This window comes from Lethenteron reissneri, chromosome 44 (assembly GCF_015708825.2).
Source record: "Lethenteron reissneri isolate LAM-NWPU_2019-01 chromosome 44, ASM1570882v1, whole genome shotgun sequence".
NCBI lineage: Eukaryota > Metazoa > Chordata > Hyperoartia > Petromyzontiformes > Petromyzontidae > Lethenteron > Lethenteron reissneri.
In genome coordinates, this window is record NC_083822.1 from 10,495,143 (window position 1) to 10,522,766 (window position 27,624).

General features: G+C 51.9%; 1 protein-coding gene across 1 annotated transcript; it reads right to left on the reverse strand.

Moving 5' to 3' along the window:
- Window positions 1–685: 685 nt before the first annotated feature.
- HEXD (hexosaminidase D) lies at window positions 686–27,549 on the reverse strand. Its single transcript, XM_061569988.1, has 17 exons — window positions 27,453–27,549; window positions 23,808–23,938; window positions 17,145–17,275; window positions 15,723–15,864; window positions 14,720–14,959; window positions 13,072–13,181; window positions 11,999–12,086; window positions 11,064–11,228; window positions 10,456–10,639; window positions 10,193–10,264; window positions 9,693–9,758; window positions 8,141–8,276; window positions 7,638–7,720; window positions 6,871–6,952; window positions 6,375–6,476; window positions 5,099–5,188; window positions 686–4,415 (listed from the first exon to the last, which is right to left on the reverse strand). The coding sequence occupies exons 3-17, from the start codon at window positions 17,231–17,233 to the stop codon at window positions 4,235–4,237; spliced, it is 1,830 nt and encodes a 609-aa protein (XP_061425972.1). The 5' UTR covers window positions 17,234–17,275; window positions 23,808–23,938; window positions 27,453–27,549; the 3' UTR covers window positions 686–4,234.
- Between the last annotated feature and the right edge of the window lie 75 nt (window positions 27,550–27,624).

Consider the following 27,624-nt stretch of genomic DNA (forward strand, 5'->3'; position numbering starts at 1 on the left):
CTTGTAGTCTGGTTCATACGTGGTGAGGTTGAGCTTCATGCAGGCGTGACCCGTGAAATTTATCTTCAAAACTAATTTCTGTTTACTTCAAAATGACACAGTATTATTAAGCAATATCACAAGTATTTTAAAATCAGTTCCAAACTGATTTTTTATTATTTTTTATTAGTTTTTCAACTCAAAATTGTCTGGGAGCCATATGCCGTCACTGGAAGAGCCATGTATGGCTCGCGAGCCATAGGTTCCCGACCGCTGCTCTACCACGACCTGATTTGCGTCGCCTCAACCCCACACTCACGTCGCTGACAGCATTGTCTGGTCCTGTCTCGTATCAGTCGCCTCTCATATGCATAGTCACACCTTTCAGAAACGTATCCCAGACGTAAACCGGGGAATTACTGTATATATAAAAAGGCGACGTTATGGGCAATTGCCCTTCTTCATAGAACATGGGAAGTGCCCGAAACATCACCTGTCATACATTTTTCCTCTCAATGCGGTGTTGTTGAGGTATGTGTCGAGTTTTTTTTGGTGATATTGGGATGGTTGATTAATTCATCATTGAGTTACATTATTTTTGGATCTGTCTGAAAGTTCAAACGCTCAATGATAGCTGACGGGATTCGGCATTCATTAACTGCTTCGCACGTATAGACAAGGACGTAAAAGAGGCCCCTAAACAGCGTTCGTGATCATTTGAGCATTTATTTCACCAGTAATCAGTCCCACGGAGATTAGAGTTGCTATTTTAATGGTAAGGCGCCTATAACCAGGCAGGTGATATCACAGAACAGTTTCATACACGACACATTCGTCAATAATGTCAACACCGTAAAACTAAACGCCATCACCACACGTAATTATACCGCTTGTACACAGGCTACGACATTAAACGTCACGTTATTAGGCAGCTCACAAACAGGGCCGAGGCATTCATGAGAGATTACACAACTGTATATGTGGATAAACTGCAGGCAACGTGGTTTTCATTCCCATGATTATGCGTTCTGATATTTGACAATAAACCACATTTGCTTAATCGCAAACACAATGACTTGTGTGTGTGTGTATAGTTCGTATTCAATGGAGTAGCATACGACGAACACAATCTAACACAATTGGCTTAAAGACAAAGCCAAATATACAGCACAGTTAACACCAAAACACACGGGGCCGGTCAGGTCAACACACAATTTGATGTGCATGATGTTGTGTCGTATAAGTGCACGTACATTCACTATGTGACACAGCACATTAGACATAACCCAAATCAGATCATGATGCAGCAGATATTTATGCAGCGCAAGTTAGACCGCTAGCAGTCACTTCATTTGTGCCCACCTAATGTGGCGTAACAACCAATCTACCCCCACCCCCCCAACCGCGTCTCACGTGCCACACGGCAAAAACGCGTGCGGGCAGAAGTGGCTCTGATGACCGCCCAAGTAACACCGCAAACTGGAACCAAGGTGCTGCCCCGCCGTGAGCGGGCACACTGGGTCAACCGAACATCCCGCACGACGCTATTAACATTTACTTACAGGGTCTCGGTCCAACCAACCTTGTGAAAGGATTCATTTCTCGCTGTATTGCATCTTGAAGCAGCCCAATTCCTTGCAACGAGAGTCTTCGTTACATTTCCAAATTAGCTTTTGAGACAGATCAATGCAGCCAGAGACAGCCCAATGCATTCAACGGCTTAAGTTAGCACTTGCTAAACATTCCATATCTAGTAGGCGGGCAAGGCCTACAAGTGGTTTGTCGATTCTCCCACACCGAGTCATCAGAGCAGCACCGAAATTATATCACTCACAGGCCACTCACCAACCTGTTCCACTTGCTCTTTAAAGAGACAGCGAGATTGTTATGTGCCCATAGTTTGGTGTATATGGAAATATATTAGAAAGCCACTGGAGCTCTGCACTTTTAAATCAAGATTTAGAACTCATTTGTTTAGACGTGCCTTCTGTCTTTGATTTGTTGTCCTTCCCCCGCACCTCTGCTTAGCGCGGTTGGCTACGTATGGTGCGAAAGAAGTTCAACATACATACATACAGATCGCCAAGATCATCAACTGCGTGTGGCCCATGCGTTCCGGAGAAATCAATCCCTGGTCTGCAGGAACACGTGTTGGAATACAAAGGCAGACCCCACAAAACCAGTCTGCCCATCCTGTGAGGACACACCACAGGATGGGCCTTGTGTCTCGATGAGACACAAGGTATGGTCTCACGATTCTAAATATGAATTGTGCAAGAGACAGACTCTTTATAGTGGATATCGTATCAATGGTGACAACACTTCGCTAAGTGTGGATTTGCTAGCAATGCACACAAAGCATTGTAATAAATAGCTATTTTTTTTCAAATTACTCCACTGCATTCAAAACATATACAAATGTTTGAAAACCGAGAGTTGTATGCAACTCGTTGGACAAAGTTGCTTGATGACTTCTTACCAAATGATAAAGGCAGCAGCAACTAAAGTGCACTCTCCAATGAGAGTCAAACATGGGACAACGAGCATAAGAGCATAGAGAGCACGTGGTATTGATGTCGTGAACTCTGCAGAGTACGTATGCAATAAAAATGGTAAACAGTGAATAAAATAGATTCTGGATATTTTACCGCGCACGGTAAATAGCTGAGAATAGCACTGCCAATTTACTTTGTTTACGTTTTACAGTAATGCAAAATGTTGTACCACAGGACCAACATTGTTTTATCTTAGTTCCATGATTGCACTTGAAAATAATTATACATAATTGTCATTTTCCCACCTCCGATTATCACATTTGGCTACGCGCGGTGCAAATTAAATTCAACATACATACATACATTTAATATTAATAGTCAGGGGCAGACACAAAGCTTAACCCCACCATTACACCAATCACAACCGCTAAGAATGGATCCGACCTCATGGAAATGGACCGTGCTGCTCAGAGCAGAGGTCGCAAACGGGTTTTGATTCCTTACCCGTACTCGTACCCGGCCGCATCAGGGTCGCAAACGGGTACCCGTACCCGGCCGGTTACGGGAAGGGTACGGGTATCGGGTACCTGATTGCGACCTCTGGGATGAAGCCATGTTGCAGGCGCGGGTGGGTTGATTCTAGGAACTTGAATTGTGAGAAGAGACAAGACGTTGGGAAATGAGTGACAGTTACTCACCAGTGACTCACGGACTACCCGTACCCGTACCCGGCCGCACCAGGGTCGCAAACGGCTACCCGTACCCGGCTGGGTACGGGTAGCCGGGTATCGGGTAGGGTACGGGTATCGGGTACCCGGTTGCGACCTCTGGCTCAGAGGCTTCTTCAGCTAAGCTCCGGGTGAAGATGTATTCCTTGCGCAGGTGCATCACAGCTGCACTTCAAATGGTACCGAGAAAGGTCCAAACGCAAACAACGCCGCTGGCTCTCGTCCTCTGGTAGCACCAAATGCAACTTCAGAACCCAAAACTTAACAAGACCCAGTTGTCAACGTCGATGTTTTCACTCGCTGTGTTCCACCCTTCCTTCACCCACTCACGCAGGCGATATTTCAGTTTGAACATGGTGACACGGGGATGTTACAATTTGCCTGTCGCCATTCAATATTGTCATGCCTCAGGGTCGCGATTCACCTCTGCAGTCGTCCCGGGAGCCCACTCTCGACAACACGTACGAACTGAAAAGAAGCGATTCTCACGCACAATTCACGACAATTATCACGAGCATAATATTCCACTATAAATCGATGCATGGATGCGTTCTATGAATGTCTCGGGTGCAGCCATGGCGCAGTGGTTAGTGCACTATGTTACAATCCAAGTTTGCCAAGTTCGATTCCCAGCCACGGCTAACACCAGCGGCGAGAGTGATTATCTGCACCAGTCCTGGGTGCCCCCGCCCACCCCTTCACCGACCCGCACTGACCAGCATGGTGAAGTAAGGTCAAAACATCCCCTTTGATCGACATGGCATGGGGAAGCCGTCATCCAGCAGTGGACTGATCATAGTTCATGATGATGAAGACGATGATTAATATCTCTCGTGTGCTAACAGGTAGAGCGTTGGGTTGGGTGGGATGAATCTGCACCTCTGAGCAGCCACTCCCCAAGGCAGCGTCACGAGCCACGGTGGTCCACAATGATACATGATTGAGGGGTGCATGGAATTTCCCCCGCATCCACCCCACGGAGCCCACAGACAGCACCCAGTGAGGCGCTGCCTGCAGACGACGCCGGTGCGCTCAGGACTTGGGCCGTGCCCGCAGAGCGATGATCTCCTTGAAGTCGTTCACAAGGGCTCGCAGCGGCTGCATCTCCGGGTTCACGTGTTCATCCAGCCACTCCTCCACCGCGTCCGGGAAGAACACCCTCTCCATCTCGACCCTCAGCCTCCCCACTATCTCCTCCAACCCATCGTGCACCCTGACAAAAGCGCGGTACACATGGAGTGTTCAGGAACACAGCTAGGGTCCTCCGAGATAAACTCGTGTACAAATTCTCTCCTGAAGCTACCAAATATCTCTGATGCGCAAACAAGGACACAGCCCAGCCAACTTTCAGTGAATAACCACGCCCATTCAATGAGCCCCGCCCACACCGAAGAGGCCTCTTTGTCTTTGACATTTACCCTGCCCACTGCTCATAGGGCCTGCTCACTGCACAGGTAGCCCCTCCCACTACCCAGGTAACCCCCTCCCACTGCTCAGGTAGCCACGCCCACCACTCAGGTAGCTCAGCCCTCTTTCTGCCCGATGATGAGTTAGGAATGAGGCCAGAAAATGTTGAACCCGTAAAAAATCCTAATTTGCGCAAAAAGCTTCGGGAAACCTTTGGGCAGCTTTTATGAAATTATGAATGTCCTGGCCAAAGTAGGATATCTTAAAGCCTCATTTTCTCTCGGAATTTGAGACACTAACTCATTCTCACAAGCTTAATTGATCCAGATATACGTTTACTGAAAAGGATAGGCCATTTAAAATGCATTTTTGAAAACACATTTTCCAATTAGTTGATAAAACATATTTGGTGATTTGCGAGTACAAAAGATGAACTTAAATATGGTTTTCATTACGCAGTGATCTCTTCATGGCACAGTGCGCACTCACTGGCTCGTTTTCTGTCCAAAGTGCTCCATGTACAGCGGATTTCCAAACTTGTGCTTCCGGTGGTAGGGTGAAAACCAACCCTTCAAAAACCTGCCAATGATGAAACGACAACCAGCATCACCAAAGCAATCATCGCCCCCTACTGCAAGAAAAACTTGGCAGGACCCTCTCAAAAGAGTCACGAACTCAGTGAGGTAAACAAGTATAACCCGTAAAAACAAAGTTTTTCACTATAAATCCTTTATATGCGTGGCGGCTAGAGTCCTCTCGTCCTCTGGCTTGAGATGGCTGCCACCTATGGGTCAGATGATTGCATTGCACCATTAGGCAATTGGTAATTAAATATAATATTTTTGTCCTACAAAGTGTAAAATTTTGGAAAAAAATTTCACGAGCATTAATTGTCACACACAACGAGTCTGTGTGGAAAATGTCAGCTCAATTGGATCACGGGAAGTGGGTTAAAAAACGACCTAAAGATTTGCACGGTCGTAAGCAAGCAAGCGAACTTAATATAAAGGATTTAAAAACAAGCATAGTCATGATAATAATACATCCCATTTAAAAAAAATCTATACTTGCTACTCATCCATTAGTAAACTTTTATACATTTTGATATAAATAGTACTGTAAGGGAGAGTGATGGTGCAGCGGTTAGTACACTGCACTCTGAATCCGGCATTCCTCAGTCTGGATAATCCGCTACGGCTAACATCAGTGGCGCGTGATATCTGAGCTGGTCCTGGGCACCCGCTTGACCAATCCGCACTGGTCAGTGTTAAGTATGGTCAAACAACTTCTACCATTGACATGGCATGGACAGATCTTCATAAAGCAGTGTTTTGACAAAGGGCTGTGTATTATAATTAACTATTTATTACTATTTTTATTTTATCAGGTAAGACCCACTTAGCTATGTAGCTCTTTTCAGAAGTGACATGGCCGCAAATTATAGTTAAACGAAATGGCTTGTGATGTAGAAGTTTTTAGCAGCCAAATACTTTAAACTCATGTTTCTAAATGTAGAGGGAAAAACCGGAGGAACTGGAGAACAATCCAACCATGGCAAGAACTTGCAAACTCCAAATATACAGGCATCAGGGTCGGGATAGAACCGACGACCTCCTATATAACAGGCGAGGTATTTAACATCTCGCCACCATGGCGATGATTATTAATACACGAACCATAAACATACAATTAATTTATCCTACCAGTGTATTCGTGCACATTGTAATGCTTCATAAAGGAAGATGGTTGAGAGCACACATCTTACTCGTTTTTTTCCAGCACCTCGGCGACGGAGGACCGCAGGTTGGCACTGATCCAGGTGACATCGCGATAGATCTCGTATCCGGGGAACGTGCCGGAGCCCTCCCTGTGAGATGAACACCAAACGAGGGTCTCAGGCGCAGCTTGGGATGCACACAACGTAAAGAACAAAGACCTCATCACTGATGCAGCAGTAGAGGTCCCTAGCTTTGACCTCCCTCGGAGACAGTGGACAGCACTCAACCGAATCCACAGAGGACAAGGGGGGGGGGGGGTGTTGATGACACAGCCACCTGCTTTGCAAGTGGAAGTGTGACGATGGCCATGAGTCCCAGACCACGGAATGCATCGGCATCAACCTGCCCACTTAGATCTAGCGCACTTCATTTCTCCACTTAATATCTCAGGAAGCCACTGAGTGTCTCGCCAAACTCGACCTCCCGTTGTCAGTTTCTCCTGCCATGGCGAAAGAAGAAGGAGATGCTACCACCGCCACTCACCAGGTAAACTGTGCTGCATCGGTCAGGCTCTGGAAACCCAGGAGTTCAGTGGTCGACTTCTTGGCCTCGTCAGTGAATCCACCTGCACGCACAGACAGACAGACAGACAGACAGACGTAAGCACGGTGGGACAATTGCAGCGTTGGGATGCATGTGTGGGACACGGTACACCACAGGGTTCCTGCACAACAGCGACAGCTGCAAGTGCACGCATTCCGCTGAAAGTTTCACAGCACAGAAAAGAGTGGAGGCCAACAAATCGCCATCGATGGCCTTGAACTGCTGCTTCGCGGAGGGCATGAGAAGCAGCGTAAATATGTAAGTTGAACTTTTTCGCACCGTACATAGCCAACTGTGCTAATCGGAGGGGCAGTGGGCACATCAACGCAAGAGGTGGATTTACAGCGCAAAGGAGGACTCAAATGGGAAAAACGTAAGCCGACAGGAAACGATCGCCACGACCGGAGGACGGAAGGAGTGCGAGAAGTTCGTCCAGCCTCACCGTCAGTGGCCGAGTGACGAATGACAAAAAAGAGAGTGATAGAGAGAGAGAGAGAAGTAGTGCAGACGAATAGCCGATAGCTCTGCTCCTCCGCCAGACAATTGGAGCTTTACCTGGTAAAATAAAAAAGTTGAGTAAAAACAATTTTTTATAGTCTCGAGGACACGCGGACCACACCGAGGTGGCGTCGCTCGACGCCCGGAGCCGCCGCGAGAAAGTGCCTCCCTCGCCCCCTCCCCCCCACCACAACCACCCGCCTTCGTACCGTGAATGAGCGTCTGCAGCGAGGCGGCGAGCGACGGGATGGCCACGGGGAGGAGCTCGCACAGCACCGAGTAGTGGTCGTACCTGCGGCACGCACGGCACGTACGCGACCTATATCAGGGCACACACAACCACTCCCACCCCCACCCCACTATCCCTACCACCTCCACGCCCCAACCTCCAGAAATTCAGTCACATCGATAATAGTTGCAGTGTACGTAGCCAACCGTGCTAATCGGAGGTGCGACAGAGGTGAGCAGCACATTTGACATTTGTAACTGATACCTAATTTTGGAAAGCTCTCAAAACATTTGCCAATTCGTATATAAATTGCACAGTGCACAGTTAATCGGTCATTTATATCTACACTGCATTTATTTCAGTAGTTTGTCATTCGAATGGGTTTCGCTCGCCTCCTGCATACAGAATGGCTGCGTGCGACTGACAATTGTGAGAGGACATCACGGAGGGCCCACGGTTGAAGAAGCCTGCCCTGGGTCTCACCTCTGCCAGCCTGTGAGCGCGATGCCCTGCAGGGCGATGGGCTGCCCCGCCATGCCCCGCGCCACCTCCAGCCACCGCAGCTGATTGTCCACGTGGTGCTTCACCGGTGCCACCATCGTGCTCGGCCCGGACGCTCCTGAGGAACAAAAACGAGGCCGCTTTAGATACGAGCATCGCTCTTGCCATTTCACACGTCTAAACGAATTGAGGCAAATCACGCAAACGCATGGATTCTGTGACGTTTCCAACTTGCGTTCATCTTCGGAAGTACATGGGGCGCCATGGTGGCAGAGATGCTAACTACCCCGCCTGGTATACAGGAGGTCGTGGATTTGATTCCTACCCTGACGCCTGCTGTTGTATATTTGGAGTTTGCATGTTTTCCCCGTGGTTGTGTGGATTTTTTTCCAGGTCCTCCGGTTTTTCCCTCCACATTTAGAAACATGCGTTTAGAGTATTCAGCTGATATACATTTCAACACATGATAAGCCACTTCGTTGAGCTATTATTTGTAGCCTGGTCACTTCTGAAAAAGAGCCATAGAGCTCAGTGGACTTTACCTGGTAAAAATAAAAAATGTTTTTTTAGTTTTACAGTAAGTCGTTGCTTAACCGGTTTTTACACAATTCGCTTTCGCTAAAACACGTTTCTTCCATGAGGCAATACTTTTTGCACAACGCAGAATGCGCACCGGTTTCACGCGGTTTCTGAACAGTCGATGACAAATTACTTTCTTGAGCTGCGCGGCCGAGTGGTGTGGGAATTCTGGGTACCCGCACGGAACAATAAGCCATCTCAATGCGTGTGCAAATTCCATATTTTGCCAAACCTTATTCTCTACATTATTTATTTTGGGGGAAGTTGTTCTATCTGAACGCGTTTTCGCTTTTCAGGAACGTATATACCACGTTAAATGAGGATCCTAAAGATCAGGACGTCATCATGGCCGAAGCCATTGCTACCACCTTGCCAGCGCTTGCTCGCCTCTGCCGGATGCTGTGGCTGCCGCACAGGTGACGCGCGACAACCGCCAATGATCTGCCCTCCCAGTATCCCCACCATCTGCTCGGGGTGTGATCCCTGTGGTCGCCGGATCCGAGGAGACCGTAATTATAACGGTAGCGATCGCACAAAACGAGCAGCAAGAAATATTTTAGGCCGTCATGAAAACTGGACATCTGTGAACCTAGTGGAGATCTATCTGTGAAAGAGAGCTTCATAGATCATTGGATTCCTCCAATCTAGATAAAGATTATGATTCTGAGATCACGGGTCTTGGACCGCTGCTCTGCCCCAGAGGGTGCACCTCGGCCGGCTGTGCCGGGATACCGAGCGAGGGTCCTTCTAGTTCTGGTTTGTGTCTCCAAGTTCTAGACAACTCTCGTATCAAATTGTCCGGTTTGTTTTATTGGGTTAGGTCCCTAATTGCAACGAAACTTCATATCTGCTTGGACTGTGATTGAAGCCGGCTGATCTGGCCTCCTGGTGGGGCCCATCCCAGGTCGTGACCTACCTCGCGACAATGGACACGCCGCCTCGTTCCATCGCTCACCTTTGAAAGCGCTGGCAAACCACACCGCCTTGAAGCCACTGTTTGCGTACTTGTGCACGTGTTCCACTGGAGGCACGGGTACATTCGAGGCATTGGGTAAGAACGCCGCCCCGTGAAGCAGCGTGACATTTACAAAAAGACCCCGCAGTGCAATCAAAACACAGCTGACATCAGCTTGGCCTTTAACAAAATCACCCGGAATGCGGCTGATCTCATCAGACCCCAGGAGCTCAGCCGAATTTTAAGCCTGGATCGCGCTGGGAAGGGCGACCAACAAGTCGGTTGTTATCGGCGGCTGCAGGCCTACGTGGCGCAGAGCAGAAGGCAGTGCAGCCAAAACCATTGTTGTACTGTACTTCTACGCATGCACATCTATAATGTTTGCCTTCGCCAACCCACAATGACCGCGGTGGTAAAGCATGATCAAATAACGCCCACAACAATGGACTTTTCAAAGGAACTTGCACACGGAAATACGCACAATGCTAACTGAGAAATACCTTTCTGCTGGACGTTGAGGTTAGGCGAGTAGCCCCACAGCATCGGCTCTACATCTCCAGCGATACCGGACTCTGATGGGGAAACATCAGTGGGTACAAACAATTGACACTGTCAGCTGGGTTTCTGTGATACAGGCACTCAACCAATACGGCCACTCAACCAATACGGCCACTCAAACAATACCGCCACTCACACTCAAATGGCTGTGCGACCTCGTGCGGCCCCGTGCGACCCCGTGCGACCCCGTGCGACCCCGTGTGACCTTTGAGGGCGGCCTCGTCGATGCCGCTCAGCATGTCGTCCCACACGAGTACGCGAGCCTCGGGGCGCTGTTCCCGCACGTGCTGCGTCACCACGGCCAGGTGGCCCAGGAACATTCGGCCCAGGTGAGAGCCGTTCTGGCTTAGCCACTCCTTCGACTCGGGGCTCTCGCCCAGGTGGTAAACCTGCGCTCGACCGGCGACAGTCAGAACACTCCTGCGTACACCCCGCCGGCCTGGCCAGACTTCCTGCTGCTGGCTACCTGCCAGCACCCCACACCGGCCCCACGCTGGTTGCCACTCCCATCGCCGGTCTCCACGCCACCTGCAATACTCGCCTATGCACCCGCGATTCAAGCCAGCACCCCCAAAGGCCTGGCCTGCACAACTTGTGCTGTACTTATCACCCACAATCCAGGCCCGTACCTCTACCGTAGCCTGCACCCGCAATCCTGGCCTGTACACCGGCGCCCAAACCTGTCCCTGACACTCCTTAATCTGTTCACACCTCATCAGCACCTAATTCACCTGCCCACGCATCGCCATGGTCGAAAATCGCACACACACGTGTCGTGACAACCATTGATAGCGCACGCGCACGTGCACGCACCTCGTCGCAGCCGATGTGCAGGTAGCGCGCGCGGGGGTGCGCAAGCAGGATCTGCGTGACCATGGCGGAGAGCAGCTCGAGGGCGCCGGCGCGGTGCGGGTTCAGCGAGTTGGGGTAACGCGGGACCTCGCGCAGGCCCTCATACTTCTCATGCTTCAGCACAAACTGTGGGCGGCAGGCCACACCGAGTCACGGGGTGGGGGGATTCCGGCCACATCACCCACACACGGGGTCACGGGGGTGGCACTGGTCACACCAAGCGTACACAGTGTCACGTAGGGGCACTGATCGGTGCTTTTACGGTGCCACCGGGAACACAATCCCATCGTGCGCTGATAGGGGATTCTCAAATATGCATGTATGTCATACAAATATCAGAATTCCATCAGCAATAGAATGTACGTGCTTTCGGCTTTATAAAACATTGTTGAACATGGCACACCACGGGAATGGGAGTCAAGGATATATCAGGGAAAAAAACATGGAATGGGAAAAGGGCATGGCACAATATGGGCAGCAGGAAGAAAGGAGAAGGAGCACCGGAGAAGGAAAAGTAGGAGGGGGAGAAGCAACGACCGGGCCAAGATGTCGGGGACGAGAGGGCGATGAGAGGGGAGGGGAGAGAGAAGGAAGGAGCGAGCAGAAGTGAGCTGCACGGAGCAGCGTCTGTTTTCACAGGCTGCGGCGACAAGAGATTCAGAGTGGAGTGGTGGTTGGGGCGGCTAAGAGGTTTGGATATCACTTGCCGCTGACGTTAGCCGTGGCTGAGAATTCAACCCACGTGACCGGGTTCACGGTGCATTGCGCTAACGACCGCACCCTCAATGCTTCACCGTCGTCATCATCATCGTTGTCACAATAATATAGCGGGCGAGCGTCGACGCGCGTAGCTGTGAACGTGCGAGTGAGCAGGGCACCACAGTAGCCGCGCTCACCTCCATGTGGCCGAACGTCTGCACCAGCGGGATGACCTCAAGCCCGCAAGCCTCGGCCAGTTGCAGCATCTTCCTTATATCCTCCATGCTGGAGGTGCACACGTGGGCACAAAGGGCACGCACGCTCAGAAAACTCAAGTTTTTATGGCGGGGAGTTGAACATTTTCACGTGAACTCGTGTCATGCTCGCAGCAGCGGCTTTTGGCTGGCCATCGAACAAAGACGGTCACCGCATTGCGCGCTTTCAGATGTGCTTTTGCAGCCATCTCAAACGCTCTTCCTTCCGATATTAGGAAGCCCCTGGAACAATGCACTTTTAAATATAGATTGAAAACTCATTTCTTTCTAACTGCTTTTTGTGTTAAGCTTGTTGTCCTTCCCCCGCACCTCCGATTAGCATGGCTTGCTATGTACGGTGCGAAAGAAATTCAACATAAATACATTAAAGCTGGGACAACTCGCCTATCCAGTCAATGAATAAAATAAAAAAACAAATCACTTTTGATGTGGTCGATTACTCGGGCCCCTTAGATATGGTGGGTGCTCCTACATTCTGCCCTCCCGAAGGCAGGAAACCCCCCATGAGCCACAGCGAGCTTGATGCGCTCATTGCGCCGACGACATCATCAAGCTCGGGTTGTGAAAATCCTGAGAGTGGCTGGGATCATGCTCAGAGTCAGCTCAAGTTAAGCACGGCTTTGAGCCACAGCTCACTTGAGCCAGAGCCGAGCCAGAGCCGAGCCAGAGCCGAGCCAGAGCCAAGCCGTGAGTCAGAATATGGGGCCTTAAACCCAGAGAGACGCAGCGTCGGGATGGATTTTCCTGACAAAACCACCACCATCCTACGCAGGCAGCTGACGTAATACCACAAAAATTACAACTTCATAACACGGCTGCAAGCCATTACAAACAACAGAGCCATCAAATATTGGTCATTTATATGTATAACATCGTCTAAACGAGCGTGGCTGGGTCGTTCGAAAGACGGTTTTACAATGAGACGTTGTTGTTGTTGTTGCTGTTTCTATTGGGCCCCAGGCGGAACGGTGCAGGTAAACCTATCGGGGGCTCACCTGTACGCGTACTGGCTGCTCAGGAGCTGCAGCTCGCCCTCGTAGGGGAACGAGTCTTCATACTCCACAAGGAGCCCGTCTGCCCCCAGCGTGGTCAAGTACGGGATCAGCTGCACACGCGGTCACACGATGGGACACGTGTGTCGGCACGCATGTCGGCACTCGCGTCACAGTCAGCATCACGAGTGGCAGCATGTGTCAACATGTGTTAGCACACATGTCAGCATGAATGTCAGTGTTTTAGTGTCACGCATGTCGGTATGTATGTTATCGTGTTCAAATCTGTAAATGATGAGAAAACCCCATCATTACGGAATAACAGTGAGGGTTCCCAAAACTATAAGTTTCAAACAACACGCACGGCAATGTGTACAAAGCCTTTGTGCATTGATGCAAAAGAACCATCATCAGTTTCTGAATAATTGCACTGTGATGGTGGCTCGAACAAGACGACCACAATGCACTTCTCCAGGAAATGCTGGTGGATTTGCATCTGCACAAAGAGCATACGCTATTAACACGTTTCTGCGTGTTGTTGCTTGCAATGTGTGTTAGCGTGTGTTGGTACATGACACATCAACCAGTGTTAGTATCGCAAACAAGAACAGTCCTTCTCAATAAGTTCAAGCCTCCCGCAAGTCACGTGACACCCGTGTATGACCACCCCCGCTCTGAATCCCTTCCCCTCTCCCCACCGTCGCCTTTGAAAACAGACGCTGCTCACTTCTCCTCGCTCCTTCCTTCTCTCTTCTCCCGCTCTGCCCTCCTCGCTTATCACCCTCTAACCCCCGGACATCGTGGCCAGGCCATCCCTTCTCCCTGTCCTCCCCTTCCTGCACAGGCCACACTTTCTTTCTTCCTGCCGCTCATCTTGAACCGCGGCTCTCCGTGTCCCGTCTTTGGGACTTCCGTCCCGGCGACCCCTTCCCCTCTCCTGACCATTTGTCCCTGCGTGCCCTTTTGAACAACCGACTCTACTCCTCCTCTGCCCGCGGTGTGCCACGGGGTAAGCAGTTTGATAAGAACTACAGCTGGAATAGAACTGTGACTGAAGGTTCACTCTGTTTAAAGAATGAAAACGGAACAAGAACATGACTGAGCGGCCACAACAAGGAATCGTATTTCACTGCACCATGTCACGTACAAAGTCAAATAACTGTGTAGTTACCAAGGTTTACGTGCTTACAGTTTGCAAAAATCACCAAGTAATTACGTGCGCTGCTCAAATTCGCCTCCTGAAGATGCTCCCAGCACGTCGAGCGAAACGCCGGGACACCGTCGCGCCGAACAGCGCGCGGCAGAGGTCGCAAACGGGTTTTGTTTCCTTACCCGTACCCGGCCGCACCAGGGTCGTTCCCTACCAATACCCCTACCCTACCCGAAATGAGTGACAAACGGTTACTCAGCAGTGACTCACGGCCTAACCGTACCCGGCCGCACCAGGGTTGCAAACGGGTACCCGTACCCGACTGGGTACGGGTAGCCGGGTATCGGGTAGAGTACCGGTATCGGGTACCCGGTTGCGACCTCTGGCGCGCGGCACAACCCGCGGAAGCGCATCGGAGGGAACGCGACGGCCAAAAAGACCCGAGCGGTGGTATTTACGGCGGGAGCCAGAATCGGTTTAACCAACGGCCGCCGCACTCACCTGCTCCAGGTACCCGATCTGTGGGGCAGCCCCCTTGAGGTCCAGATGCACGAGCCTCATGCCGACGGGGCTGTGCTCACGAGCCTCCTCCTCCTTCTCTTCCGCCGGGGGCGCCGCCGCCGCCGCCGCTCCCGCCGCCCCCCCGGGGTCGCGCCGATCGTCCATCGCGTGGGGCACCTCGCCCGGCTTCTCCTGCTGCTCCCCGTCCCCAGCGGCGGCACCGGTCGTCGCTTTCTCGTCCTGCGTGGGAAGACGGAGGCGGCGGCGGAGAACGTTTTGTCCGCGGCTCGCACGATGAGAAGAACAGGCGGTGTGCGCCGTGGACCGAGCGGCGTCATTGAGTGCGGTCAAATAATCCCAAGGCTCTCATCCAGCATTGGAGGGCTGCACATTTTAACTCTCAGTATGTATGCATGTATGTTGAACTTGTTTCGCACCGTACATCATAGTCAACCGTGCTAATCTGAGGTGTGGCGAGCTTGGCATTGGCTAGTACCAGTCTGAATGTGGACTCCATTCCATGGTACTGGTAAGAGAGAGCATTTTTTACTCCGCAGAAGTGTGACCCTCGCACGAGAACACTAAATGTTTTATCTCAAGCCCGAGGAGAACATGTTCTCTATTCGAGTAAAAATTACTCCTCCTGCGGGAAAGTTACCCATCAGGGTCAGAAAAAGATTGAATGAATTAGACCCCAGGGTACAATTATTATGTGAGCCACATGGCTGCACCCACCCAGGAAATAGAAAACCCCATAGGGTTTTGGTTTTGGGTATCTATCTGGAGTTTCTTGCAATCTTGCTCAAATTGGCTTTTGTCTGTATTAAGGCACAAGATCGATAGGGGAAGTCCCTATATCATGGCTGGCTTGAAAAAACTAGAACGACCCAATTGGCTGGTGGAGGCGGGGGGGGGGGTGGTGGTGGTTGAAGTACCACCGAAAGTGGGGTTGGTTCAATTAGGATTCTACGGGGGTCAAAATACTACCTCGCTCCGGCCGTACCTGCGAGACCTTCTTCCCCCAGAACTTGTCGACCAGGCTGGGTTTCCCCCAGAAGCGAACGGCCAAGGGGCCGGAGGGGCTGGGCGCTGGCCCCCACAGCCTCGTCAGAACCGAGCCTGGCACGGCGGGCCGATGACCCTTCCTGGGGCGGCAACGAACACCCGAGTCAGATGCCACCACCGAGCCAGGCCGAGGGGAGTAGAGTGAGATGAGAGGGGAGAGGTAGGAGAGTGTGTGGAGGGGAGCAGAGTGAGATGAGAGGGGAGAGGTAGGAGAGTGTGCGGAGGGGAGTAGAGTGAGATGAGAGGGGAGAAGTAGGAGAGTGTGTGGAGGGGAGTAGAGTGAGATGAGAGGGGAGAGAGAGGGGAGAGGTAGGGGAGAGTGTGGAGGGGAGTAGAGTGAGATGAGAGGGGAGAGGTAGGAGAGTGGGTGGAGGGGAGTAGAGTGAGATGAGAGGGGAGAGGTAGGGGAGTGTTTGGAGGGGAGTAGAGTGAGATGAGAGGGGAGAGAGAGGGGAGAGGTAGGGGAGAGTGTGGAGGGGAACAGAGTGAGATGAGAGGGGAGAGGTAGGAGAGTGCGTGGAGGGGAGCAGAGTGAGATGAGAGGGGAGAGGTAGGAGAGTGTGTGGAGGGGAGTAGAGTGAGATGAGAGGGGAGAGAGAGGGGAGAGGTAGGGGAGAGTGTGGAGGGGAGCAGAGTGAGATGAGAGGGGAGAGGTAGGAGAGTGTGCGGAGGGGAGTAGAGTGAGATGAGAGGGGAGAGGTAGGAGAGTGTGTGGAGGGGAGTAGAGTGAGATGAGAGGGGAGAGAGAGGGGAGAGGTAGGGGAGAGTGTGGAGGAGAGTAGAGTGAGATGAGAGGGGAGAGGTAGGAGAGTGGGTGGAGGGGAGTAGAGTGAGATGAGAGGGGAGAGGTAGGAGAGTGTGTGGAGGGGAGTAGAGTGAGATGAGAGGGGAGAGGTAGGAGAGTGTGTGGAGGGGAGTAGAGTGAGATGAGAGGGGAGAGAGAGGGGAGAGGTAGGGGAGAGTGTGGAGGAGAGTAGAGTGAGATGAGAGGGGAGAGGTAGGAGAGTGGGTGGAGGGGAGTAGAGTGAGATGAGAGGGGAGAGGTAGGAGAGTGTGTGGAGGGGAGTAGAGTGAGATGAGAGGGGAGAGAGAGGGGAGAGGTAGGGGAGAGTGTGGAGGGGAACAGAGTGAGATGAGAGGGGAGAGGTAGGAGAGGGCATGGAGGGAAGCAGAGTGAGATGAGAGGGGAGAGGTAGGGGAGATTGTGGAGGGAAGTCAGCTATAAGAGGTAGGAGAGTGCATGAAGAGGGGTAGCGTAAGCAGTAGCGTGAACAAGTGTCACGGGTGAATGGTCGTGACAGGTGGCGGCGACAGTGAAGAAGAGGGAGTGGGGGGGGAGAAACCGTCGCGAGTGCCTTGCCTCGAGTCCGCTATGAGCTTGGAGGCAGCCAGGAGCGCGAAGGCGAGCAGCAGAACACGCAGCGTGCACACGTACTTGGATCGCATCATCGGCGCCAGTGCCACCGTCAACTGCAGTTCACCGCTCGCCGCCTGAAACACAACGACAGCCGCACCGATTGGCTTCCGTGGTGCAGCACTCGGCGTCACGTTCGAGCTCTTGCCGCGAAGGTGCCGACACCGCGATCGCTTGCTCGCGCCGCTGACGGTGGGGAGGGCCTCCACTGGAGGATGTTTTAGGTCTACTCTTCCACGCCGGCCAGACGTCTTCGGAAGACGAGGAGGCGGAGGGGTACAAACACTTTACCCTGTCACACACGGATCTGCCAATCTACTCGCTGTGGCGTAGCCACGTATATCTGCTGAGTGGGCAGAGGAGGAGGAATTTGAAAAATGTCCGCGTTATTTCAAATGCTGCCCCTAGCAGAACGAACCGGTTGCCTTTGAATAACAAGTCCAGTGTGCTCAGCAACACACCTTGACATCATCACGCAAAAGTGACTGTGATCACCAGGGGAAAACCATCGATCACGTGATCCAACACTGCCCGCAGCACGAATTTTGCCGCGAGGAGAAGAAGCGTCGCATGATCATCACAAACCAATAAATAGGAGGTGGCCGGCACCAAAATCTGAATATTTATTCAGACTGGAGGAATCCGATGAGCTATGAAGCTCTTTTCACAGATGTCCAAAAAGGACAGGTCAGCAAGGGAAAGAGATCCTGGGGCTCAAATCCGGGAAGATGCCACCACTGCATAAAAAAACACATCACTTAAATAAAATGCACGTAATTCGGCTAAATTCGACAGATGCTTGACCTGCGATGAACATTCTTCGGAGGTTGACTGTGTCATGACCTTGAGAGTAGTTCTGTGACCTCATCACGTTCACTCTCTCACACAGGGCGATGCATGGTGGGCAGGCGGAGAGTCCACATTCCTATGGTGGGCGTGAATAATATGGATGTAATCATGACTGCCCACGTCCCACAAAGTGGTTCTCATTTTACCATCCTAGATTTGAAGATTTCGTGACTGCAAGGATTCATACTCTGTTTTTTTCGGTAAAGTCACGTAGGTAAAAAATAAAATAAAATAAATGAAAACAACTACGTTGTCCCCACCTCAAGAAGGACGCTTGTGTTGCGCCCGAAACGTCGTGATTTAATTTAGTTGTTTTCATTTATTTTATTGTATTTTTTACCTACGTGACTTTACCGAAAAAACCAGAGAGTATTTTACCATCCGCCAACTGGGCACTGCGGAGACCACACGGTGCGACTCGCAAGTTGTTAAAGGTTGCCAAATTCATCCAGGGAGGCAAATACATTATTGCAAATGTTCAATGTTACAGCAAAATGCACCATTATAGCCAACTAGAAAGAGAGCGCGCTCCCCCAACACTGCAGGAATGGGTCAATAAATTATCAAAATTGTCGCTCTGGAGCATCTAAGTGAAAAGCTAAGGGGCAGGGAGGAAGCTTACCACCAAACATGGAGCCCCTTCACTACCGCTCCTTCAGGGAGAATTGATTCTTAAGAGCATTCATCAGAGGCATTTTGGTACTCTCCCCCCCCCTTCCCCTTTTTTCCCTTCTCTTACAGGGGTATCAGAGGTCAGGAAGACACGAAGGTTGTAGAGTTAATCGAAACATTCGGTTTAGACAGGTTTCCTATTGCACTGTAATCCCTAATGTGTTTGTGCAGGTGTCAACCCCCTTTCATATTCTCTGTGCTGTGTACCTGATATCGTTTTGTTAATAATACTTTTGGAATAAAAAAAAGGTTGCAAAGTTCATACACTAACGGTGCCGTTAATGTAAATGAGCACTGGCCACAAGAATAAATTAGTAAAGATGTTTGCGCCGTTCTTACAGCGCAAAAGTTCCCACAAAGGAAGGTGCCGTGGTTACGCTTTGTGAGCCTTACTGAACATTCACGTCGTGAGCTGACTGCTGTGGACCTGGTTGAGAGTTAACGAGAAATCACCAACAGCGACCGGCAGTGAGCTTCGAGTAAACGGGGTGAGTAACACGGCGAGTAGATGGACCGGATACCACTAACATGAGTGAGTGAATAAGCGTGTGAGTAGGTCAGTGAGTAGATGGACCGGATACCACAAACATGAGTGAGTTAATAAGCGTGTGAGTAGGTCGGTGAGTAGATGGACCGGATACCACAAACATGAGTGAGTGAATAAGCGTGTGAGTAGGTCGGTGAGTAGATGGACCGGATACCACAAACATGAGTGAGTGAATAAGCGTGTGAGTAGGTCGGCGAGTAGATGGGCCAGATACCACAAACATGAGTGAGTGAATAAGCGTGTGAGTAGGTCGGCGAGTAAATGGGCCAGATACCACAAACATGAGTGAGTAAATAAGCGTGTGAGTAGGTCGGTGAGTAGATGGGCCAGATGCCACAAACATGAGTGAGTGAATAAGCGTGTGAGTAGGTCGGTGAGTAGATGGGCCAGATACCACAAACATGAGTGAGTGAATAAGCGTGTGAGTAGGTCGGCGAGTAGATGGACCGGATACCACAAACATGAGTGAGTGAATAAGCGTGTGAGTAGGTCGGCGAGTAGATGGACCGGATACCACTAACATGAGTGAGTGAATAAGCGTGTGAGTAGGTCGGTGAGTAGATGGACCGGATACCACAAACATGAGTGAGTGAATAAGCGTGTGAGTAGGTCGGTGAGTAGATGGGCCAGATTCCACTAACATGAGTGAGTGAATAAGCGTGTGAGTAGGTCGGTGAGTAGATGGGCCAGATGCCACAAACATGAGTGAGTGAATAAGCGTGTGAGTAGGTCGGTGAGTAGATGGGCCAGATGCCACAAACATGAGTGAGTGAATAAGCGTGTGAGTAGGTCGGTGAGTAGATGGGCCAGATACCACAAACATGAGTGAGTGAATAAGCGTGTGAGTAGGTCGGCGAGTAGATGGGCCAGATACCACTAACATGAGTGAGTGAATAAGCGTGTGAGTAGGTAGGCGAGTAGATGGACCGGATACCACTAACATGAGTGAGTGAATAAGCGTGTGAGTAGGGAGGCGAGTAGATGGACCGGATGCCACAAACATGAGTGAGTGAATAAGCGTGTGAGTAGGTCGGTGAGTAGATGGGCCAGATGCCACTAACATGAGTGAGTGAATAAGCGTGTGAGTAGGTAGGCGAGTAGATGGGCCAGATTTCACATGTGTGTAGGTGAGTGAGAGAATGAGTGAGTAGGTAGACGATTAGACAAATATCACCTGTATAGCCTGAACAGACTGTTGAGGCAAGTACTGTTCGCGAGCACCTATGAAGGCCGGCACAGCACAATGGGGGTGAGTCGTCAGCACCACGCGCGTCAATCTTTGCCTCCCTAGTAGCAATGTTTACACACTGCACCAGGTACTCATTTGAGGCTGAGTCGACCTCGGGGAGGCCCAAGACCAGTTCAGATAATCTTCACTGGTGTGAGCCGTAAGCGGGAATCGAGTTCGGGTGGCCGGGTTCGTAGCACAGCGCTCGAACCGCCACGCTCCCACTCCAGATGCCACAAACGTGAGCATGTGAGCGGGTGGGAGAGAATGAGCGTGTGAGTGAGTAGATCAGCCTGACAACGCAAGACTGCAGGGGGCCGTAGTATCTTGATGTCTTTGTGCATGGAACAATCAGGTCACAGTGTACAAAAAATAAAAATTAGACCCATATCTACAGCCCCCAGGAGCAGGTTCTGCTCATTTGGCAGGTGCTGTAAAATATATTTGACGCCCACGTGTGGAATGAGTTTTAAATTGCTCCATGGGTGTGGTGGACATCAAAATAGCACAACAACTTCACCGACATACCGTAGGTACAGCAGCAACTTGCATCACCCGGTATACGTGCCAAAGTTGGGCTTACGTCGGGCCAAAATTAGCATGTTGTTGGAATCCTTGGACCAACATTCCACATTTAGCGGGTAAGCGATTTTTGATTAAATAGACCGACGGGATAACAAATATTTTAAAAAATATAAAATTCACCGTAACAAGATGACAAACGACTAAGCCGTAAAAGAAGAACACGGTTTATAATTATTAATGCACGCGGGGGCAGCCAATGTTGCGACGCTGCCAGGAACTCACGCAGACGTGGCCACGCGCCAAGCAGCCAAGCAACCAAGACGCGACGCTTCGTTCACTCGTGTCCACACGGCCCCGGCATCCACTGAGCGTGTTAATGGGGAGCGGCGGAACCAGGAGGAGGGAGGTGAGGAGCTAGGAGATGTTAACTTAGTCAGCTTCAGGTGCTGAATGAATGACAGCAGCACACAGGCGCTCACACATGTCCACAGAAGGAGTGGGGGGGGGGGGTTTGGGTAAACCGCAGGTGTCAACTAATAACCTGTAATGCCAATAGTTTACGTGGCGATGTAGGTACAATAAAATATTAACCTGGGGATCAACGCTCATTGCAGAAAGTAACAGTGGGGAGTATTTGTGAAGTAGATTGTGAGATGAAGTGTGGAGGATTTTCGAGTAACCCCCCCCCCCCCCCCCCCCCCACTGCAGACATGGTATGACCTAAACACTCCCCAAGCATCAAGTTTCCTGGATGGGGATTGTTTTGGTCCACGCTCCGAATAAAAACACACGCAGGTAACGGCGGTCCGGCACACGTGGAACGTTGGGCCAACGTCGGTACGACGTTTCCAACCACGTGCCCAATCGTCTTGGTTCTTTCGGTAAAGTCACGTAGAAGGGAGATAATAAAATAATAAAAATAAAACATAATAAAATAATTCTCTCGGAAAGACAGACCTGTTCTTCACCTGAGGACGGCTGCTTGCGTTGTGGCCGAAACGTCGTGAGAATTATTTTATTATGTTTTATTATTTTATTATCTCCCTTCTACGTGACTTTACCGAAAGAACCAAGAACACGTGCCCAATGTTGACCCAACGTTGACACGTTTACCGGGTGTGCAAACGTGTGGAAACTGTTGCGTCAATCCACTGCCTGACCGTGGGGGTTATTACACCGGACCTCACCACGCTGGTCACTATCTGGTTAGCGAAGGTGGGCAGAGCTTGAACACGGGGAGCAGAGGACATTGCAATGGGTCTTGTCGCACCGCCCTCGACTCTCGCAAATAATAATTTACATTAATTTGCTAGGTGCCTTTCACTAATGTGTCAATGTGCCTTGAGACATTAATGTCCCCACAGTAACCTAATAGCACCGCATCTGTGGGCACCCATCCAAGCACTGTCCAGGCGCAAAGCTACTTGGCTTGCAAGGTCTAAAGAGACTGGATGCATACCTGGTGATGTGGTCAGAGAATGCATTCAAATCGCGATTTAAATATAACAATTCATTGAAAGGTATACATTTAAATATAACGATTACCGCGTGTTAATCTGGTGTGGATTTCACTCTTGTGTAAAGTGTCCAGTTTAAAACGATAACGCATTTTGTGTGGCCAAATGCTATTTTGTAGTACAACGAGCACAAATAAATAACCACTCGTTTTTCATTCAACACTGCTTCACAACAGAAAACATGTATAAAGCAGGCTGACGTTCCAGGCAACGGCACTCATTCAGAATAAGAATATTGCTCTATACTGGAGGAATCCGATGCGCTATGTTCTTTTTCACAGATGTCCAGTCGGGGCGAGTAAGAACAGAACAGAAGGCAAGATACATTGAGTGGACTTCATAGTTGCAATGCTATTCTTCTACCAGTGAAAGCACCCATAGCTAGGCAATGCCCCCAACTTTCCACCCCAGGGTGCCCCCGCCCCTCGCGCGTGACCCCCCCCCCTCGCGCGTGACCCCCCCACCTCGTGCATGACCACCCCCCTCCCCCTCGCGCGTGACCACCCACCACCCCCCTCCCCCTCGCGCGTGACCACCCACCACCCCCCTCCCCCTCGCGCGTGACCCCCCCTCCTCCCTCTCGTGACCCCCCCCCTCCCCTCGCGCGTGACCCCCCCCTCCTCCCTCTCGTGACCCCCCCCACCTCGCGCGTGACCCCCCACTCTCTTCCTTACCCCCCTCCCCCCACCTGTGCCCCCCCCCTCCAAACGGGACGTGGCCTCCAGCGAATAAGAACGCCGGGAGGTGACGAGACGCGTTCATGGCGTTGTGCAGCAGCGTTCTCAGCACAGGGCAGTGCAGCACTGTCCATTGTTGTGCTGTACTTATATGCTCCCACCTCCATGCTTGCTGCTTGCGCTGACCCGCACTGGCCAGTGCGGTGAAGTATGGGGGAATAATCCCCGTGACCCCAGCACGGCGTGGGGAGCAGACCCAGAGTCAATTATGTATAATAATCGTGACCGTATAATTCATAATGCATTGTACTCACAATGTCGTCGTAATATCGGCCACCAATGCTGCTGTAACGGTAATTATAACTGACCCCAGGTCTGGTTGTGAGGCCCCCCTCATCCAGCAGTGGACTGACAAAGGAGTGCATGGTACAAGCACTGTATGTTGAACTTCTTTCGCACCGTACGTAGCCAATCGGAGGGTGCGGAACGACCTCCGATGAGCACGGTTGGCTACTGTGCAACGTACATACGGCACCGTACAACGCCGAACGAGGAGGGGGTGATGATTTTTATTTTTATTTCACGAAAACCCACCAGGCGGACACCAGCGCAGCCGATGTCGTCTCACCCATTGAGGAAGGAGGAAGGGAAGCTCGCTCACACACGGGCACGTGGGCACTTCGTCTTCTGGGCACTCATCAGCGCGTGGCTTCCTCGAGCGGCCTCTGGAGGGTGGGAATGAGAGGACGACCCACAAGTTCAAGTTCATGTATTAGGTGTAGCCCTGTGAGCCATTCGGCTCTTGAATCGGGTGCAACCGCAACAAACAAAAAACTAAAACATGAACAAAAAACATCTTAAAGTGAATATGTGACTAAGTGCAAACAGAAAATCCAAGAAAAGACAGCAAAATATTGCAGAAAAAAACACCGTACACCAACGCTGTGTGCAAAAATCCCAGTGGGATGCAAGTCAAACCACAACAACAACCATAAGACAACTTAGATTAAGGCCATCAGTCTAACTCTGTACTACAACAAACAGAGTTGACAACTAAGAACGCAAGAGCCGGCGGCGGACATGGGGGCATTCCACTAGAGAAGTGTGGGGGAGCCAGTTTTGACTTCGGATTTATGCTCCGGCGATTATTATAGGTTCCCCGCCTTCGGGAAGGCAGAGTGCAGACGGGCGCGGCTGTGGTGTTCAAGAGGCCCCAGTTACTGACCACGCAAGCAAAACATAAAACACATTCCTGCGGAGGGAGCTGGTAGGAACGTTGGGTTGCTCGGTCAATGGCCAGGGTCAACGGCGGCGTGGTGTATTCCGCAAATATGCCCGACTGTGAGGGCGGGCACAAGCCGGCGTGAGTAGGTTAAACGTTGAGTTTTATAAGGGCACCACGGGGTGACCAGCCCCTCCCCACCCAGCCCAATCCCTCCCACCCCCCACCCAGCCCCACCCTCCCCACCCAGCCCCTCCCCACCCTCCCCTCTCCACCCAGCCCCTCCCTGCACAACGAACGGACGGACACAATAATCCCCTGTGGGCTGGTGTAACCAGGAGGTTGCTACCAGTATAAGCTCTATGTACTTGCAGACGAATCGTAATCGCGTATACTCGTCCAAGCTATAACGCGAATATTGTACTGGGCTGATACAATCAGGACGCGTGTAATGTTTGCCCACTTTCGGTTGGCAGTGGGCTGGGCGGGTGAGGATGTGTCAAATTTACAATGAGCGTGGGAAACGTTGAACATGAACAGAATGTGTCAACATTACATGGGCGTTCGAACGTAACGGTGGCTTGCCATGGTTTTGTTTAACTCGCCAGGCTTGTTGGACTCACTGCTGCGTCAGTTTCGTCTGACGCTTTAGAGGTCTTAATAAACGCGGAACATCAAAATAATGGACATCGCTGAGCACTAAACAGCGACAACCACAACCCAGAAATAGTGCGGCGTTTTGACCACAAAATGTTCCAAAGGCGTGCGAACATCGGCCCAACTTTGGCAGGTCGGCCGAGGAGTTTGCACGTTGTCGATGCGATCAATGCTGCTGAAATTATGCACTCCCAGAATGCTGATGCAGACACACACACAGGATATGGGAAGGAGGCCAACAGGCTATTCATTACAGTATTTAGAATTCGTAAGTCATGCGTGTGAAATTTCACAAATTACAGTATTTAGTAACGCTGCTGCGTTGGCAGTGTTATTGACGAATGTAAAATTATTTCTTTTTGGTTAAATTCTGTGTCGCCTTCGCGACATCAGCAGTAAGTCGACAGTTAAGCGGCTTGGTACTGGTAGGAACCTCCTGGTTACACCAGCCCACACGGGATTATTGTGTCCGTCCGTCCGTCGTGCATCCAAAAATGGGAAGGGTGGGGCTGGGTGGAGGGGAGGGTGGGGAGGGGCTGGGTGGGGACGGGCTGGGTGGGGAGGGGAGGGTGGGGCTGGGTGGGGGGTGGGAGGGGTGGGGCTGGGTGGGGAGGGTGGGGCTGGGTGGGGAGGGGCTGGGTGGGGAGGGGCTGGGAGGGGAGGGTGGGGCTGGGTGGGTGGGGAGGGTGGGAGGGGTGGGGCTGGGTGGGGAGGGGCTGGGTGGGGAGGGGCTGGGTGGGGTGGGGAGGGGCTGGGTGGGGGGTGAGAGGGTGGGGCTGGGTGGGGAGGGGCTGGTCACCCCGTGGTGCCCCTATAAAACTCAACATTTAACCTACTCACGCCGGCTTGTGCCCGCCCTCACAGTCGGCCATATTTGCGGAATACACCACGTCGCTGTTGACCCTGGCCATTAACCGAGCAACCCAACGTTCCTACCAGCTCCCTCCGCAGGAATGTGTATAAAAGCCCCCATCGACATCCATTCACTGCATTCCTGCAGCGATAGGATAGCGACGATAACGCAACGGGACTTCATCACTGGACGCTACAAGATCCAACCACTGCGATCACGGTGGATCTGACCAAATTAAAGTCTCATCAGCAGCAACGTCACCGAGTGTCAATCACCCCTCGCCGCTTCCTGTGCTACCATCCCACATCGTGCAGCAGATGTGTTGCGAAGCTGTGACCCACACGCGCAAAAGGGGCATGCACACGCAGTCGAGGCCGGCACGTGCGTGCATTTCGGTGTGTGTTTCACGGTTTAATGTCGAGGCGCACGTGGGCCCCCCACCCTACGCATGTAAACATGAAAACGCCGGGCCAACGTTGGGCCAACGTTGGAGCAACGTCGGGGCAACGTCGAACCACCGCTCTCGTTTCGCGGCACATTTCACGTCGCGGCCGACCGCGGGTTGTCGCCAGGGCCAATTCAACAGAAGCGACATTGATCGTGCGCGCTGCCGGGGTTGAGCAGTCGCGGGCGATCAGACACAACAAGCAGCAGCAGTCGACCAGACACAACACGCGCAGCAGCAGCAGCAAGAGCAGGAGCGGGTGACCAGACAACACACGCAGCAGCAGCAGGAGCGGGCGACCAGACACAACACACAGCAGTAACAGCAGCAAGAGCAGGAGCAGGCGACCGGACACAACACACGCAGCAGCAGCAGGAGGAGCGGTCGACCAGACACAACACGCAGCAGGAGCAGCAGTCGGCCAGACACAACACACGCAGCAGCAGCAGGAGCAGCGGGCGACCAGACACAACACACGCAGCAGCAGCAGGCGACCAGACACAACACACGCAGCAGGAGCAGGCGACCAGACACAACACACGCAGCAGCAGCAGGCGACCAGACACAACACACGCAGCAGGAGCAGTAGCAGGAGGAGCGGGCGACCAGACACAACACACGCAGCAGGAGCAGGCGACCAGACACAACACACGCAGCAGGAGCAGGCGACCAGACACAACACACGCAGCAGGAGCAGTAGCAGGAGGAGCGGGCGACCAGACACAACACACGCAGCCAGCAGCAGGCGACCAGACACAACACACGCAGCAGGAGCAGTAGCAGGAGGAGCGGGCGACCAGACACAACACACGCAGCAGCAGCAGGCGACCAGACACAACACACGCAGCAGGAGCAGCAGCAGGAGGAGCGGACGACCAGATACAACACACGCAGCAGCAGCAGGAGCAGCGGACGCGGCAGAAGACGACAACCATGTGGAGCGCGAGCCGAGAGCCCGGGGGTTTGCTCATCTCATGGACGCCGCGTCTAAATTGCGCGTGGCTCGCCTGTGTGAGCCGGGAGGCGTGGAGGAGAGGGGAGCGGAGGGGTGGAGACAGACACCTGAGCCGGCACAAACGCGCCAGGAAAGAGGAGGAGGAGGAGGCGGTCGCTGTTTGCGAGTCGCGGGCTCCTCCCCAGGAGGCCGCGATTTCCCGCGCTTCACTTCCGGGTTCGGTGCGTTGCATCCGCCCACAACGAGCGCCTCGATTGGTCAGAATTCCCGACCTCGTGA

What these genes read in the sequence shown, in the direction of transcription:
- HEXD (XM_061569988.1), bottom strand. Translation starts at nt 17,233, where the DNA reads ATGATGCGATCCAAGTACGTGTGCACGCTGCGTGTTCTGCTGCTCGCC. An exon ending in AGATCGGGTACCTGGAGCAG is followed by an intron (nt 13,182 to 14,719) that starts GTGAGTGCGGCG and finishes CCGCGTGTGCAG; the next exon opens with CTGATCCCGTACTTGACCAC. An exon ending in CCTCAACGTCCAGCAGAAAG is followed by an intron (nt 9,759 to 10,192) that starts GTATTTCTCAGT and finishes CCGTGCCTCCAG; the next exon opens with TGGAACACGTGCACAAGTAC.